This window comes from Bufo bufo, chromosome 1 (assembly GCF_905171765.1).
Source record: "Bufo bufo chromosome 1, aBufBuf1.1, whole genome shotgun sequence".
In the NCBI taxonomy this organism is placed as follows: domain Eukaryota; kingdom Metazoa; phylum Chordata; class Amphibia; order Anura; family Bufonidae; genus Bufo; species Bufo bufo.
Window position 1 is genome coordinate 674,344,758 of NC_053389.1, and position 18,805 is coordinate 674,363,562.

Genomic DNA, 18,805 nt, shown 5'->3' on the forward strand with positions numbered 1-18,805 from the left:
CTCAATATTTATTACCCTGATTCTGCGTTTTATAGAAACACCCCACATGTGGTCTTAAACTGATGTAAGGGCACACGGCAGGGCACAGAAGAAAAGGAGGGCTATATGGTTTTTAGAAGGCAGATTTTGCTGAACTGGTTTTTAGATTCCATGTCCCATTCGAAGCCCCCCTGATGCACCCTTAAAGTAAAAACTCCCAAAAAGTGACCCCATTTTGGAAACTAAGGGGTGCCAGTTTTATTGGTACTATTTTTGGGTACATATGATTTTTAATTGCTCTATATAACGTTTTTTTGTGAGGCAATGTAACCAAAAAATTGCACTTTTTTTTATTTTTTATTGTTTACAACATTCATCTGACAGGGTAGATCATGTGCTATATTTAAACAGGTTGTTACGGACGCAATGATATCAAATATGTCTACTTTCTTTGTTTGTTTGTTTCAGTTTTACATAATAAAGAATTTTTTAAACAAGATTGTCTCCATTTTCTGAACGCCATTTATTTATTATTTCTGCCGATTGTCTTGTGCAGGGGCTCGTCTTTTGCAGGAACGTTTTTATTGGTACAATTTTTGGGTACATATGATTTTTTGATCATTCATTATAATACTTTATGGGGAAAGGTGACCAAAAAGTTGGTTGTTTTAGCACAGGTTTTATTTATTTATTTTTACAGCGTTCACCTGAGGGGTTAGGCCATGTGAAATTTTTATAGAACAGATCGTTACAGACGTGGCGATACCTATTATGTATACATTTTCTTATTTATTTAAGTTTTACACAATAATATCATTTTTGAAACCCAAAAAATTATGTTTAATGTCTCCATCGTCTGAGAGCCATAGCTTTTTTATTTTTTGCCTGATTGTCTTAGCTAGGATCTCATTTTTTGCGGGAGAGGTGACAGTTTGATTGGTACTATTTTGGGAGGCATATGCCTTTTTGATCGCTAGGTGTTGCACTTTATGTGATGTTAGGTGACAAAAAATGGCTTTTTTGGCACAGTTTTTATTTTATTCTTTTACGGTGTTCATCCAAGGGGTTAGGTCATGTGATATTTTTATAGAGCTGGTTGTTACGGATGCGGCGATGCCTAATATGTATATATATTTTTTTTTATTTCACTGTTAACACAATAATAGCATTTTTTAAACAAAAAAATGATGTTTTAATGTGTCCATGTTCTGAGAGCTATATTTATTATTTTTTTTAGCGATTTTCTTATGTAGGGGCAAATTTTTTGGGTGGGTTGAGGTGATGGCTTTATTGGTACCATTTTGTGGGACATATTCCTTTTTGATCACTTGGTGTTACACTTTTTGTAATGTAAGGTGACAAAAATGGCTTTTCTTGATAGTTCTTTTTTTTTTTATGGTGTTTATCGGACTGGGTGGATAATGTGATATATTTATAGAGCCAACCGTCACGGACTCGGCAATACCAAATATTTTTTCTATTTTTAACTTCTTTTTTTTACATTCCATACTTGGGGAAAACATTTTTTTACATGTAAAACCTTTTTTTTATTTTTTTATTTTAACAATTTATTCTTTTATTTTTTCATACAAGACCTCTGGGGGACATTTAACTTTTTTTTCCCCCACTATTGATTTCTCCTGTAACTGGGGCTGACATAGTAGCCCCAGTTACAGGGGAAATACACCCCCCAGAGAGGCTGTACAGTTGTATACTGCGCTGTACAGCCTCAGTGCAGGGCTGATCGAGGTCTGTAGAAGACCCGACAGCTCCTGCACTCTCCCGTCCCCGGCGATCACATGACCACCGGGCCGGAACAGGAAGCGCATAGCGCTTCCTGCTCTGTATGCACAGCGTTCGGTGAGCGCTGTGTATGCAGCAATCTAGAAGGCAGGGATACCTAGGAATTGTCCCTGCCTTCTCTCTGGGTTGCCTTGCTGTCACTGACAGCGGGCAACCCGCTCTGCAGCTGCACGATTAGCGTGCAGCTGCGATCTCTGAATGGACGTTTAGGAATCAGTTTAGGAAAAGTGATAAGTCTGCCTAAAAAGATGTGTTTTAAATAGGTTCTGCAGCCAGTACATATAGATTACCTATCTTTAAAATAGGTCATTAATATCTGATTGGAGGAGTCAGACTGCACACTCCACACCCCCACCGATCAGCTCGGTGCTCATACAAGCAATACTTTCTCTTCAAGATTACACTGCTTGAGATTACAAAAGCATTCGGGAATTAGCCTTATTTTCAGTGGTGGTGCAGCTTAAGAAATGTCTTGAAGACGGGAGTGAGAGGTTCAAATTATGGAGGATGTTAATCTTAAATAATTTGCAAAATGGAGAGGGTGAGTAGGGTGGTAGACAGAAATGAGAGGGGATATGTTGGGAGTTACAGCACTATGACGAGCGCTGTGGGTGAGGAGTTTGAACAAAGCTTCTGTTTATAACAGTCCAACTGTCACGGTCTCTCCTGTGACAGGGGTCAGAACATCTAAAAGACTGGCTGCACGTGATGTGATCTGACAGCCTCTCTGGTTTCACTCTTCTGTGTTGTTGCTGGGTATGACCACACCTCTTGTCTCAGGTGTAGCTTAAGTGGTCATTCCTACTCTTCTATTTAGTCTGGCCTCACCCATCATGCTATGTGGTTGATAGCTCCTTTTTGGTTGTGAAGAGCTGGTGTCTGGTTCTCCTCATTCCTGCTCGTCTGCATACCTTGGAGTTGTGTCTTTTCCCTATTTCTTGTTTGTGGTTTTCCCCTACCTTTTGGTGTTACACCTGAGGGAGTCTCCTGTTCCTTTAGCTGGGAAGGAACAGGTCATCTCTTGTCCTGACACTATTTCCAGGACCCTTTAAGGTCAGATAGGGCCATAGGTTCCAGCATATGAACATTCCTACCATCAGGGTCTGTTCATACTTATAGTAGTCAGGGCTCGGGTTAAAGATTCACTAGGTGCAAACCCCACTGACTTTCAGTGGGCAATCTGTTATGGTTTCCGCCATTTTGACAGCTAGAATAGCCATCCGAATTGCACTTTTTTTTGCCATCAAATCTGATAAAACTAAATGAGAATTTGAAATAAATTTGATAACAGTCAACAGAGTCTTAGGAAGCCCTTATTTTTTATAGGATGACTGCCAATTACTTTTTGTTCTTTTGGTTTTAGTTCTATAGGATAATATCACACTATGTTTTTTATTCAATGAACATTTCTCTGTTGGCTTTTTTTTTTTTTTACAAGAAAAAATGTTGTAGCCAGAAGTAACACGTTGACAATGGAAAATGATAGAAAGCACTACAAATACTGACCCACATTTACTAATGCACCTAGATTTTAATGTAAATTGCACCAAAAATTTACACAATTTGGTGCATCCAGATTTGAATGCAGTTTCAACGCCCAGTCCAGAAATTATACATGGCTTTATGAAAAAAATTTGATGTGGTTTCATGTGAAAGGAGGCATGGCCTAAGATGCAATGCTCTGTTCCAAAAATTGCTCCACAATTCTGATGTGAAATTCTGTCTCAAGAAAGCCAGAGAAAAGTGTCTGTCCCTGCTCCAGATTTATCATCCAGCCTGAGCCCCTGTGATATGGCATTTTCTAAAGCCTTTTCCCATAGACTTCTCTATAGGGAAAGAAAAGTCTAGAAAAGAGAAGTAAAATTACTAAAGTTAAGTTACTAAAATGTCATGTTGTTTTCTGCAAGCCTATAAATCTCCAAAAAAAGAATGTGTGACAGCACCCTAAGGATATACACAAGCGGTGTGTATTACGTACTGATTTTGCAGTAATTTACGTTCAGAAAATGTGCATCATAATACAGTACCAGCTAAGTAGATATATTTTCAAAATCTCATGTGGACTATGTAGAAATTGACCAGATTTTAAAATCTGCAGCATGTCAATTGTTTTGTGAGGAATTTTTGTGCAGATTTCAGCCTTTGCAATGTGAAGGGTGAGATCTAGAACCAATCCGCCACAAAACCCACAAGTAACATATATATATTCTGGTATGTAAATTCAGAAAAAACTGCACAAAAATCAGCTCAGAAAATCCACAAAAACGACACTGTCAAGTGCATGTACCCTTTGGTAGATTTTCATTGTTCTGTATATGCATCAGTGCAATCCTGGGTTTCTCTGAGCACTAATTCAAAGTTTTAAATGAGTTGGAGTTTAATTCCCGGCATCCCCTCTGATCAGCAGTCTGAAAAGGCTATGGTGCTCTGGTAAGTGCCGCTGCCTGTTCCTAGGCCAGTGATTTTACACCCATTGGTCACATGGCCTAGACCTAATTTATTCCGATTCAGTGAAAGGGGCTGAGATACAATATCAAGCACAGCCGCTATCCAGTGGATGTCACTGGGATTGGTAAGATCTCGGAGCCCACTGGAGCCGGGCCTTGTCAGTGATGGTGCTGGGAGTCGTACCCCCACCTATCTGATATTCATGACCTATCCTGAGGATGGGTCATCAATTTTAAAATCTTTAAGCTTATAATGAAGGGGGCAGCATGAGTAATTTGCATGTCTCCGACCAATAATCCAGAATGACTTCCTTGTTGTCTACCTCATAGATACATTTTGTTTTAGAAAGTCTTACAATGAAAAACATGAAATGCTGTAACCCAGGGATTCCCAACCTGCAGCCCTCCAGCTGTTGCAAAACTACAACTCCTAGTATGCCCGGACAGCCTATAGCTATCAGCCTACAGCAGGGCATGATGGGAGTTGTAGTTTTACAACAGCTGGAGGGCCGCAGGTTGAGCATCCCTGCTGTATCCTATTCAGAGCTGTGAGGGGATCAGTTATTTATCTGACAGCTATAGGCACTCCCTAATAGACTGGGCCTAGATGAGCGGTAGGTGACACAACATTGACATCTGAGGCTCCACTGATGATGGAGATGACACAGCGACCAGTTGGATACTCTGCCAAATGGCTGACAATACTGTTGGTTTCAGAGTTAGAATAAAGATCTACAGAGTAATGAGGGGGAAGTGGCAAAGAGCAATGAGGAGAAAGCAAAGCTATTAAATATTTTGTTCTCCACTGTATTCACTGAGGAAAATAAAATGTCAGATGAAATGCAGAATATAAAAGTATATACCCCATTAAAAGTGCCCTGTCTGACCCAGGAAGAAGCACAGCGACATCTTAAAAAGATTGAAATAGACAAATCACCAGGAACAGGTGGCCTACACCTCTGTATCCTAAGATAACTAAGTAATGTCATAGCCAGACCCTTATTTCTGATAAGGACGCTATACTGACAGGAAGTGTTCCACAGGATTGGTGCATAGTAAATGTGGTGCGAATATTCAAAAAGGGTCCAAAAACAGACCCGGGAAACTATAGGCCGGTAAGTTTAACATCTGTCATGGGTAAACTGTTTGAAGGTTTTCTAAGAGATGTTATCTTGGAGTACCTCAATGAAAATAAGCAAATAATGCCATATCAGTATGGCTTCATGAGGGATCGGTCATGTCAAACTAATTTAATCAGTTTCTATGAGAAGGTAAGTTCTAGACTTGACATCAGCGAATCAATGGATGTTGTATATCTGGACTTCTCCAAAGCATTTGACACTGTACTTCATGAAAGGTTCGTATATAAAATGAGAATGCTTGGACTGGGGGGAAATGTCTGTATGTGGGTAAGTAACTGGCTGAGTGATAGAAAACAGAGGGTGGTTATTAATGGTACACACTCAGATTGGGTCACTGTCACTAGTGGAGTACCTCAGGGGTCAGTATTGGGCCCTATTCTCTTCAATATATTTATTAATGATCTTGTAGAAGGCTTGCATAGTAAAATATCAATTTTTGCAGATGACACTAAACTGTGTAAAGTAATTAACACGGAAGAGGACAGTATACTGCTACAGAGGGATCTGGATAGATTACAGGCTTGGGCAGATAAGTGGAAGATGAGGTTTAACACTGACAAATGTAAGGTTATGCACATGGGAAGGAATAATGCAAGTCACCAGTACATACTAAATGGTAAAACACTGGGTAACACTGACATGGAAAAGGACCTAGGAATTTTAGTTAACAGCAAACTAAGCTGTAGAAGAAACCAGTGTCAGGCAGCTGCTGCCAAGGCCAATAAGATGCCCGTGATGAGAACATAGTCCTGCCACTTTACAAATCACTAGTCAGACCACACATGGAGTACTGTGTACAGTTCTGGGCCCCTGTGAACAAGCCAGACATAGCAGAGCTGGAGAGCGTTCAGAGGAGGGCAACTAAAGTAATAATTGGAATAGGTGGACTACAGTACCCTGAAAGATTATCAAAATTAGGGTTATTCACTTTAGAAAAAAGAAGACTGAGGGGAGATCTAATAACTATATATAAATATATCAGAGGTCAGTACAGAGATCTCTCCCATCATCTATTTATCCCCCGGAACTGTGACTGTGACGAGGGGACATCCTCTGCGTCTGAAGGGAAGAAGGTTTGTACACAAACATAGAAGAGGATTCTTTACGGTAAGAGCGGTGAGACTATGGAACTCTCTGCCTGAGGAGGTGGTGATGTTGAGTTCACTAAAAACGTTCAAGAGGGGCCTGGATGTATTTCTAGAGCGTAATAATATTACAGGCTATAGCTACTAGAGAGTGGTTGTTGATCCAAGGAGTTTTTCTGATTGCCTGATTGGAGTCGGGAAGGAATATTTTTCCCCTTAAGTGGGGAAAATTGGCTTCCACCTCACATATTTTTTTTTTGCCTTCCTCTGCATCAACTGGCAGGATAACAGGCTGAACTGGATGGACAGATGTCTTTTTTCGGCGTTATAAACTATGTTACTATGTTACTATGTTACTTGGAACATGGATTTTATGTTTTTCACTGTTTTGGGTGAATATACGTAATAAAAACTAATAAAGTTTGCACCATATTTTGAGTGTGCTGAGATTTTTCTTTATTCATATTGCGGTGGTGATAGATCCCATCTTCTCATATGGCACCTCATATTTATTGTCTGAGTGCACATCCATATACTCTGAACTTGCTGTGGAATAACCCATTTTAAGTAGCTTCCATGCTCCCTCTAGTGGCAGCTGCTGGAAACCACAATGTAGTCAGTGAGAGGGTACAAAGCTCCGACCACTATAAAGATATATTATTATAAAATGAATCAATACTGAGGCATTTTAGATTAAAAAAAATAAAAATAATTCAACATTAGAAATTCACTTTAATGAATCAACTTGCTATTGCTCTGGCTATCAGTCAGGTTTCCTGATGCAGTTTTTGAAGCCAAAATCAGTAGTGGGTCATAAAAGGACAGAAACTATAAAGCACAGATATCACTTCTCTGTTTTAAATTTACTTCTGTTTTTGGCTCACAAAACTGCCCCAGGAAACTTGACCTTGAAGCTGTACCTTTAGGGTCCATTCACACATCCGCATTTTTCCTTTCCAGATTTACATTCCGTTTTTTGCAGATCCGTGTTTCCGAAAAACCTTCAGTTTTTTTTTTACAAATGTGCATTCGTTCAGTGTGTCCGCAAATAAAATGGAAGAAGGAATATATGTTGCTAGGGTACCAAAAAAAAAAAAAAAATGGTGTTTAAAACAGAGGACATGTGATTTTACAGGCGCCATTTTATTGTGCTTTTGATGTCGTTCAGAGCTGTGTGGGAAACCTTTGCTTGGCTGGCATTGTTTTCTTCTTATTTCTCAGCGATCATCAAGGCAGAAGACCTTATGAATGAAGTACTATTTCACAGGAGTCTTTCTTGGTGATTCAGACGGCAGTCAGCGATGCTGGACAAAGAACCGGGGAGGAAGAGGAGACTGCAGTGGGTCCATCCCATTGTTGCTCAGCACCTTTACAAAGGACAATTTCATATTTTGTATAACGAGCTGCGTCGTGACCCCATCAAGTTCAAGAACTATTGCCGTATGTCCATGGAAGCATTTGATCACCTGCTGGTCTGTCTTCATCATGACCTGACTTTCATGGACGACAGTATGAGGTGCAGCATCACAGCAGAGCAAAGGTTGATAGTCACCTTGTGGTAAGTGAATTTTATCATTTTAATGAATACTACGGTATATATTGAATATTTACTTTTGTAAATGAATCTTAAAACATATTTTTTTTTCTTTTTTTTTTTAGATTCCTTGCAGCCGGAAACTCATTTGCATCGTTGCATTTTGAGTTTCTCCTTGGGATCTCAACAATCTCTGGGATCGTCTGTCATATCTGCAAAGTAATCTGGCAGCGACTCAGAGAAGTGGTGATGCCCACCCCCAAGGCGGAAGATTGGCTTTGTATCGCCGAGGGATTTCACCAATCTGCGCAGTTTCCTAACTGCATTGGGGCACGGTATGGAAAACATATTCGTGTAAAGAAGTCGCCACACTCAGGGTCCCGGTACTTAAATTACAATTTTTTTTTTCTGTAGTGCTGATGGCCTTGGCTGACAGTAACTACAAGTTTGTAATTGTGGATATCGGGGCCTACGGGAGCACTCCAGACGCCCATATCTTTAGTGCTTCCAGAATGGATCAACGGATTCAGGCAAACCAGCTTGCCCTGCCAGAGCCAAGAAGACTACCCGGATTAGCAGGTCCGCCGGCTCCATTTGTGATCGTGGCAGATGAAGTATTTGCATTGTCACCCCACCTGATACGGCCCTTCCCTAGATGCGATCTGGATGACCGGAAGCGCATCTTCAACTATCTATTGACTCACGCCTGTCGGTATGTGGAGGGCACTTTCAGAATACTGAGTGTTCATGTCATCCATACAGATGAATCCGGACAATGTCAATGTCACGATGCTTCCATAGATGCAGAATTAGGCCTAAATATGACATCTTCTGTCATTTTAGACTTGAGCCAGCCTGGATGCCCTGGAATGGCTGGACTAGCTGTTCGGAAACTCTATGTCTACATCTGCAGTCCTGAGGGGGCATTGTCGTCGCAGTTGGACACCATCCGTGGGAGTCATTGAATTCAGCTGGAAACTGGTTTTAAATTTTTTATTTTCTTAGTTTAGTTAGATCCCCTGTTGTTAGTTTAGATTAGGGTCACGCAAGAGAATGAGGACCCTTGACGTGGGCTTGAGGGCTGAGGTATTTTGTAAAATCCAATTTTTTTTATAAATTTGGTGTAAATACCTTCTAATATCTCATTTCTAATTATGTCTTAAAAAATAATTTAATCATTTTAATATTTTTTTTAATTTGTGTATGGCTTCACAACTAAACACGAACATGTTCCATTAAAAAAAAAAAAAGGGATATGTCTGCGTTCAGCTTTGAACAAGGACAACACGAGACGTAATCAGGCCCGCAATCAACAAAGAATAAACTTTGACGCAGAGAAGGTAAGTATATAACATCATCAGTTTAACCTAGATAGACCCTGCGATATGAGCATCGGAGCAGTTCACACCATGTCATCAATAAAACGCACCTGTGATCGTTGTCCATAACATACGCCTGCCCATACCATAACCCCACCGCCACCATGTGCCACTCTATCCGCTGTCAGTCAGCATGCCAATTGCAAGCTCCCTCAAACATTGCAACATCTGTGGCATTGTACTGTGTGATCAGACTGCACATTTCAGAGTGGACTTTTATTGTGGGCAGTCTAAGGCACACCTGTGCAATATTCATTCTATCTAATTAGCACTTTAATATGCCACACCTGTGAGGTCGGATGGATTATCTCGGCAAAGGAGAAGTGCTCACTAACACAGATTTAGACAGATTTGTGAACAATATTTGAGAGTAATGGGTCTTTTGTGTATGTAGAAAATGTTTCAGATCTTTGAGTTCAGCTCATGAAAAATGGGAGCAAAACCGAAGTGTTGCGTTTATATTTTTGTTCAGTGCAATTTACAATATATACACTAAAGTGAGTGGGCAGATGTCATGAAGAAGCATAGAATATGTGAAAATGAGCATATAAACTACTGTATCACTCAAATGTACACTATCTATGCTGTTTCAGGACATATGGCCCACTCACGGACCATAAGTATGAAGCAATTCTTTAAAATACACATTATACATTTTAATAAATTGATGTACTTACAAATTTCTTTTTTCTGTGCAGAAGCTGAAGACCACGTTGTGGGTACTAATTGTGTGGCTATCTCCTCCCATGACCGGTCCTTTTGGACACAGTCATGATACACCTCTGACTGGGTGTCCCATAAGGATGGGCTCTCCTGTATGAGTACTATCAATTTTTCTACATCAAAAGAGGACATTTTTAAAGACTGTACTATGTTTTCTGCTTTTCTATACTCTGCTTTCCTGGGTTCTGAATGTCACAGAGAGCAGGACTATTTTTCTCTATTTCCTGCGGATCCGCAATTGCAGATGACATGCGGATGACATATTGCAGCTTTGCGCATGTCATCCGCATTTTTGCAGACCCATTGACTACAATGGGACCACGGACCGCAATGTGTGGACTATACTAGGACATGCTCTATTTTTTGTGCAGATCCGCATAACAGAACGGAACTACGGATGTGGACAGCACACTGAATGCTGTCTGCATTTTTTGCAGTGCCATTGAAATGAATGAGTCCGCATCTGTTCTGCAATTTTGCGAAACGGATGCGGATTACAAAATGCGGACGTGTGAATAGACCCTAATAATTCCTTTTTAAATATTTTATTTTTAGTAATAGTATTGTAAACTGTCATTGTAAATTGTCATTGCAGCATTGTGTCATTGATATAATATTCAACATCAGCTCGTGAAATGGTCACAGGGAATTTCACCACGGTGGTCGAGTTCATCCTTCTAGGACTAACCAGCAGACAAGACCTGCAGATATTGCTATTTATTGTATTCCTGACATGTTACATTGTTTCTCTAATTGGTAACATAGTAATTATCTGGATCAGTAGTACAAACCCTCGACTCCACACTCCAATGTACTTCTTTTTGAGAAATCTCTCCTTTTTGGACATCTGGTATACTTCATGTGTAGTTCCTAAGATGCTCATTAACTTCCTATCAGTGAAGAAAACCATATCTCATAATGGTTGTGTAACCCAAATGTTCATCCATATGACTCTAGGAGGGACAGAGTGTTGCCTGTTGTTATCAATGGCCTATGACCGGTATGTGGCTATATGCAGCCCCTTACATTACACTAATATCATGCATCCCACCTTATGCATTAAGATGGCGGCTGCCTCTTGGTTTGCAGGCTTAATTAACTCAGTAGTAAACACAGTGTATACATTACAGTTACCTTTTTGTGGGGCGAATGTAGTTGACCATTTTTTCTGTGAGGTGCCCACATTGCTAGAGCTGGCTTGTGCAGATACATCTCTTAATAAGACTGTCCTTTTCTTCTGGGCTATAGTGATAGCAGTCATCCCGTTTTTTGTCATCTTAATTACATATGTCAATATCATTTCCAGCATAATGAAGATTCGTACAACTACTGGGAGAAGAAAAGCCTTTTCCACTTGTGTGTCACATGTTATTGTGGTTGCATTATTTTATGGCACAATTTTATTAATCTATTTGAGACCCGGCAGGATTCATGTTTTGAGCCAAGACAAAATGGCCACCTTGTTCTATAGTGTCATAACCCCAATGCTAAATCCTCTGATTTACACTTTAAGAAACAAAGATGTAAAATTAGCGCTGATAGAAACCACAGGAAAGAAGATTGTGTTATGGCACAAGTGATGATTTCCTCTTATCTGCCCGGTCAACAACCACTTTGACAAGGGCCAAATTGTGACTGTTACATGACTGGGTGAGAGCACCTCCAAAATGGCAGATCTGGTGGGATCTTCCTGGTGAGGAGTGGGTATTACCTACGTAGTCCTAGGAAGTTCAACCAGTGACTTGGCATCAGGGTCTTGAGTGGCCAAGACTAATCGATCTGTGTGGAGAGTGAAACCTGTCTGGACTCATCCCACAGAAGAGCTAATGCAGAAAAAATTGCTGAAATAAATACTGCCAGGTATCAGAAAAAGCTTCAGACCAGTTAGGCCTCATGCACACGACCGTTGTGTGCATCCGTGGCCGTTGTGCCGTTTTCAGTTTTTTTTCGCGGACCCATTGACTTTCAATCGGTCCGTGCAAAAATTGGAAAATGCACCGTTTTGCAGCCGCATCCGTGATCCGTGTTTCCTGTCCGTCAAAAAAATATGACCTGTCCTATTTTTTTGACGGACAACGGTTCACGGACCCATTCAAGTCAATGGGTCCGTGAAAAAACACGGATGCACACAAGATTGGCATCCGCGTCCATGGCCGTAGGCTACTTTCACACGGACGGATCCGCAGATCCGTCTGCATAAAAGCTTTTTCAGAGCAGAGTTTTCACTTTGTGAAAACTCAGATCCGACAGTATATTCTAACACAGAGCCGTTCCCATAGTTATGGGGACGCTTCTAGTTAGAATATACTTTGAACTGTGTACATGACTGCCCCCTGCTGCCTGGCAGCACCCGATCTCTTACAGGGGGCTGTGATCCGCACAATTAACCCCTCAGGTGCTGCACCTGAGGGGTTAATTGTGCGTATCATAGCCCCCTGTGAGAGATCATGTGCTGCCAGGCAGGAGGGGGCACACCCCCCTCCCTCCCTTGTATTTAAAGGGATACTGTCACCAGGTTTCACCCCTGTCAGCTAAACATATGCTGATGTTCAGGGCCTCATCAGGATTCCTAATGTGGGCTTCTAAATGTGATCCGTAGCCTTATTTTTCTAAAAAACAGGTTTTACTAACCTGTCACTCAAAGAAATAAGGTGCCCAAGGGGATGTCAGGGGATGTCAAGGGATGCAAGGTGCCGGCCGCACCCACCGCCGTTCGTGCCCAGCGCCGCCTTTCCAGACTTCTGCACCGCCTCCTAATCCTCTGTGCCGCCTCTCGCTCTCCCTCCATCCCCCCTCCTCCCTCCTCCTGCTGTAAGATCTCGCGATTGCGCACAGGGCTCTGCCTGATGCGCCCGTGCGGACTTCTCGATTTGGCTTCTTGAAGCGAAGTGCGCATGCGCCGGCACTTTGCTTAACCCAGGTATGACCTGCACTCTGCCGCCAGCCTCTCAGAGCCCTGTGCGCACGCGCAATATCTTACAGCAGGAGGAGGGGGGATGGAGGGAGAGCGAGAGGTGGTACAGAGGATTAGGAGGCGGTGCAGAAGTCTGGAAAGGCGGCGCTGGGCACGAACAGCGGTGGGTGCGGCGGGCACCTTGCATCCCTTGACATCCCCTGACATCCCCTTGGGCACCTTATTTCTTTGAGTGACAGGTTAGTAAAACCTGTTTTTTTTTAGCAAAATAAGGCTACGGATCACATTTAGAAGCCTGATGAGGCTGACAGGGGTGAAACCTGGTGACAGAATCCCTTTAACACATTTGTGGCCAGTGCGGCCGGCCCCCCCTCCCTCCCCTGTAGTTAACACATTGGTGGCCAGTGCAGCCGGCCCTCCCTCCCCTGTAGTTAACACATTGGTGGCCAGTGCGGCCGGCCACCCCTCCCTCCCCTGTAGTTAACACATTGGTGGCCAGTGCAGCCGGCCCCCCCTCCCTCCCCTGTAGTACCGTAGATTCATTGGTGGCCAGTGGGCCCCCCCTCCCTCCCCCTCCTAATTAAAATCTCCCCCCCTATCATTGGTGGCAGCGGAGAGTACCGATCGGAGTCCCAGTTTAATCGCTGGGGCTCCGATCTGTAACCATGGCAACGAGGATGCTACTGCAGTCCTGGTTGCCATGGTTACTTAGCAATTTTTAGAAGCATTATACTTACCTGCGAGCTGCGATGTCTGTGACCGACGGGCGCTCCTCCTACTGGTAAGTGACAGGTCTGTGCTATAAGCAATGCGCCGCACAGACCTTTCACTTACCATTAGGAGGAATGGTACAGACATCGCAGCTCGCAGGTAAGTATAATGCTTCTAAAAATCGCTAAGTAACCATGGCAACCAGGACTGCAGTAGCGTCCTGGTTGCCATGGTTACTGATCGGAGCCCCAGCGATTAAACTGGGACCCTGATCGGTACTCTCCGCTGCCACCAATGATAGGGGGGGAGATTTTAATTAGGAGGGGGAGGGAGGGGGGGCCCACTGGCCACCAATGAATCTACAGTACTACAGGGGAGGGAGGGGGGGCCGACCGCACTGGCCACCAATGTTTTAACTACAGGGGAGTGAGGGGTGGCTGGCCGCACTGGCCACCAATGTGTTAACTACAGGGGAGGGAGGGCGGGCCGGCCGCACTGGCCACCAATGAGTTAAATACAGGGGGGGTGAGGGGGGTCTGCCCCCTGCTGCCTGGCAGCACCTGCCAGGCCGCAGGGGGCAGTCATGTACACAGTTCTTTTAGTATATTCTAACCTGAAGCGTCCTCATCACCATGGGAACGCCTCTGTGTTAGAATATACTGTCGGATCTGAGTTTCACAATCTAACTCAAATCCGATGGTATATTCTAACATAGAGGCGTTCCCATGGTGATGGGGATGCTTCAAGTTAAAATATACCATCGGATTGGAGAAAACTCAGATCCGATGGTATAAAAGGGACTCCTGACTTTACATTGAAAGTCAATGGGGGACGGATCCGTTTGCAATAGCACCATATTGTGTCCCCATTGACTTGCATTGTAATTCAGGACGGATCTGTTTGGCTCCGCACGGCCAGGCGGACACCAAAACGACTTTTTTTTCCATGTCCGTGGATCCTCCAAAAATCAAGGAAGACCCACGGACGAAAAAACGGTCACGGATCACGGACCTACGGACCCCGTTTTTGCGGACCTTAAAAAAAAACGGTCGTGTGCATGAGGCCTTAGAGTGCACATACAGAACCCTGTCCACCTCTGAAAGCACCTAGAATGAGCACTTGGGCATCAGATCTGGACTGTGGAAGAAAGGTGGCCTGGTCTGATGAATCATAGTCTTTTACAGGGTGCTGCTATACTGCCTTTTTTGATTATTTTTATTTTAAACGCGTAAATAGCAGCCCTGTGCTGCATGTTTTTTGGCGTTTTGAGGAATATTTTTTTTAACGAGTAGTGTGTTTTAGTATGTGTTTTTTGTTTTTGCAAGTCATACATTTTTCTGCAGTAAAATATGCACCCCTGTAATGTCAGAGGTTTTCAAAATCAATATGGTAACCCCTGCAGAGAACACAGTGGGTCTAGTGGATGCTGTGGCTGTCGATTACAAGCAGGGACTCACAGCAGCAGGAATTAGTGTTGATTCTTCTGAGGTGAAGTGAACTACAAATTCCATGAGCACTTGCTCCTCCCTGCAGCCACTAGCAGGGGGACCAGAGGCAAAGGCTAGGGAAGGATGAGGAACAGCAGCCATCTTAGAGACAGCATCATGGCCAGGAGATAGAGAAACTGAGAGATCTCCACAAACAGAAGTGTGGCCTGCTTCTGTGTAGGCATTACAGCACAGTCCTGACAGCTCCTGCGATTCCAGTATGAGAAGAGAAAGCTCAGCTGCTGCATTAACCCTACAGCACAACCTGCATCCAAGCATGCCATCCATGCTTCTGAATTCTGCAGCCCCCAGCTGGTTCCCGGGTAGGACAATTGTAAGTAGCAATGTTTTCTGCAATCAGGCCTCAACCTTCGGACTGGGTAATTGCTAGACAGTAGGGTATAGTAAGCTGAGTGCTAAGAGTAGATAGCTGGGAAGTGCATACTGTCTTTGCCTTCCAAAGGCGAGTTTGTGCTCTCACCATCACTGCTTAATGTTATAGATAGCCCACCCCCTTTACCATGGGTTTTTCTATGACAGAATTGCACTCTGTGCTTTGTTCCTTTTATTGCATTATCTTTATATTCTTCACCATTGTTCATCCTTACCCAAATAAATCTGTTGATACGTTAAAGGGGTTGTCTGGGATCAAATTCTTTTTTTAAAACCAGTTAAATCACTATTAATAGCGGTTTGAAGGTCCCCCCAGATGTTTTTAGGTATTTTTACACTTCAGCGGGGCTCCTACAGTTGCAATGGCCAGGATACATGTGAATAATATTCTGTTTGTCGTGACGCCAATTGGACCGAGCCGAGGGTTACTTGAAGAGGGAATTGGCTAGATGTTCAGTCCCCTATCCCTACATAATACGTCACTCACTCCCAGCCCCATATAAATAAACACACAACACTACTGCTTGGATTTAATCGGCCACAGCAGCCGTTTATTGAATAAATACATAGCATAACTTAATAAATTAACCAATGACGATGGAGGTCCTAGAAGCCCCAATAACCTCATAAACACTGGAACAAACATGCGACTCCATCTTGCCCCCAGCCGTTGAACCCAGCTCGGAGGCAGCAACTGATGGACGCCTAGTTCGTTAGTACCGGCTCCTCCATGAGAGTCCAGCCCCTACCGCGGGGCCCTCCCATCCTCAGATACCACCATATTTTCCACTTCAAGGACCTCCCCCGCCTCCATGACTGCCATGACGAAAACTCATGACCTACAACACTACCCTGAAAACCTTATCCGATCCAACCCCCATTCCCAATTATCACTCCCCCCTCCCCTATAAATCCTATTACAAAACACATTTTTATTTTTTACAACCGCCATACCTAGGGACGGGAGTGTGGGCGTTTGCTTTCCCCTGGCCGAATGCCTCTGCCCCCGCCTCCACCTCCGCTCTGACCAGTAGCCACTCCCCCTCGTTCACATGACTACCTGCGCCCTTTCTCACTCCCTGCCTCCGTGCCTTAACCCTTAACTCACCTGTCCCCTCTCACCCAAAACCCTCTTTATGACCGGCCTCCCCTTACCGCTGTGCTTCTTGTCCGGCCTCACTTGAAGAGGGAATTGGCTAGATGTTCAGTCCCCTATCCCCACGTAATACGTCACTCACTCCCAGCCCCATATAAATAAACACACAACACTACTGCTTGGATTTAATCGGCCACAGCAGCCGTTTATTGAATAAATACATAACATAACTTAATAAATTAACCAATGACCAGGGAGGTCCTAGAAGCCCCAATAACCTCATAAACACCGGAACAAACATGCGACTCCATCTTGCCCCCAGCCGTTGAACCCAGCTCGGAGGCAGCAACTGATGGACGCCTAGTTCGTTAGTACCGGCTCCTCCATGAGAGTCCAGCCCCTACCGCGGGGCCCTCCCATCCTCAGATACCACCATATTTTCCACTTCAAGGACCTCCCCCGCCTCCAAGAACGCGGAGCTTGACCTCCTCAAGCCTGCGCGTCCCTCCACATCCGTAACGCTATCTCCACTCCATTCTGGATCCCCAAAGACCACAAATCCGTCCCCACCGCGTTCAAATGCACCCCATCCGTTCTCCAAAATGCACCAACTCCTTTTTCCAACTCCTCATGACGCCCCGCCACAGCCCCATTCCTTGCCATAAACCTACCCACTGCCCTATTCACCTTTATCCGGGCTTTATTAATGCTCTCCACTGACCTAGCCTCCCTCCATGACTTACGCGGTACAATGTCTGACCACACTGTAACCACACCCGGAAATAACGCCCAAATCCTCAGCAGGTCAAACTTAACATCCCGCACCAACTCCCTAAATGGCCGCCTCCGCAAGTCATTGCCCCCACATGAAGCACCAACACATCCGGAGGCCTGTCAAACCGCGCAAACCGCTGCACCTCCGGCAACCCCCCCCCCCCATAACATTCCTCTAACCACTAACCACCTAACCGTAGCCACCTCCGAACTCAACCCCAGCTGGCGGCCATTCGGCCTAACATCTGCTCTGATCGCCCCCCAAAAAACATAGGAATGTCCTAAAATCCACACCAAGGCCACCGGAAAACCTGCAAACAAACAAAAAACAAAATTACCATAACCCCTAACCATTGATCAACAACTACAGAAGACCTAGCCTAACATAAGATTTAAATCGCACCGACTCCCAACGCCCGATCCTCATAATTACCTCATCACTGACCCCCAATCTTGCCGAATCAGTCGCAGCACCTATCCTGAACGAATGTCCAGAATACTCCTTATCCTGCACCCCCAAAATCTTCAAACATTTTCTAAACACAACCAAGAATTGAAATCTAGACAAAAACGAACCATCCTCATGACGAAAAAACGACAACGAATCCTTCTCCCTGCCCGACCAATACCTCTTCAAACACTGAACTGGGCACATACCACAACCAGGAACAGAAAACAAATTAAACTGTTGCCCTCTGCCCTCTTGATCTGTCTTAGACCTACGAATCCAAACAATGACCCTGTCCTCACCAATCTCAACGTCCTCACTAATCAACCCCCCCCGCATGACTGACACTGCCGCTCACCAACTCACCCAATCTGAAAGCCCCAAAAAATGCTAACGCAAATGCCGCCCTAAACAACCCTAACTCCCATCCCGAGCTACACACAATGTTCAACTTCTCGCCCATCTGAACCAATAGATCAAAAGACACCGGTCTCCTACAATCTGTCACCCTACCCGCCCCCCTACACCAGCCTTTTAGAACCTGCCGCACTAAAAAACATTTTGTTAAATCCACCAATCCCCGCAGCCGAAAACCAAAAGCTACACCTGCAATCAACCGATTTACCTTGGACACCGACCAACCCTCACTTTTTAAATGCCCCAACAACATAACCAGCTTAACCCCCCCATCATCCCCACCTGCTCCCCAGTCCCCAATCCACTTCTCCCAGATTTCCCACGCCTTTCCATACTCCCTCCACGTACCAGGGCTCAACGAATCCCTAAGCAACCCCATCACCTCTCCTCCAAGATCCCCCACAGCCATGACGGTGTCACGAGGGTGTCGAGGACCACGCCTGACTCCGTTATACCCGGGGTCAGGAAGTCAC

General features: G+C 44.1%; 1 protein-coding gene across 1 annotated transcript; it reads left to right on the plus strand.

Annotated features, from left to right (window-relative positions):
* Positions 1-10,727: 10,727 nt before the first annotated feature.
* LOC120986644 (olfactory receptor 15-like) lies at positions 10,728-11,672 on the plus strand. The gene has a single exon (XM_040415309.1). It carries the CDS (start codon positions 10,728-10,730, stop codon positions 11,670-11,672), a length of 945 nt encoding a protein of 314 aa, XP_040271243.1.
* Positions 11,673-18,805: the final 7,133 nt, after the last annotated feature.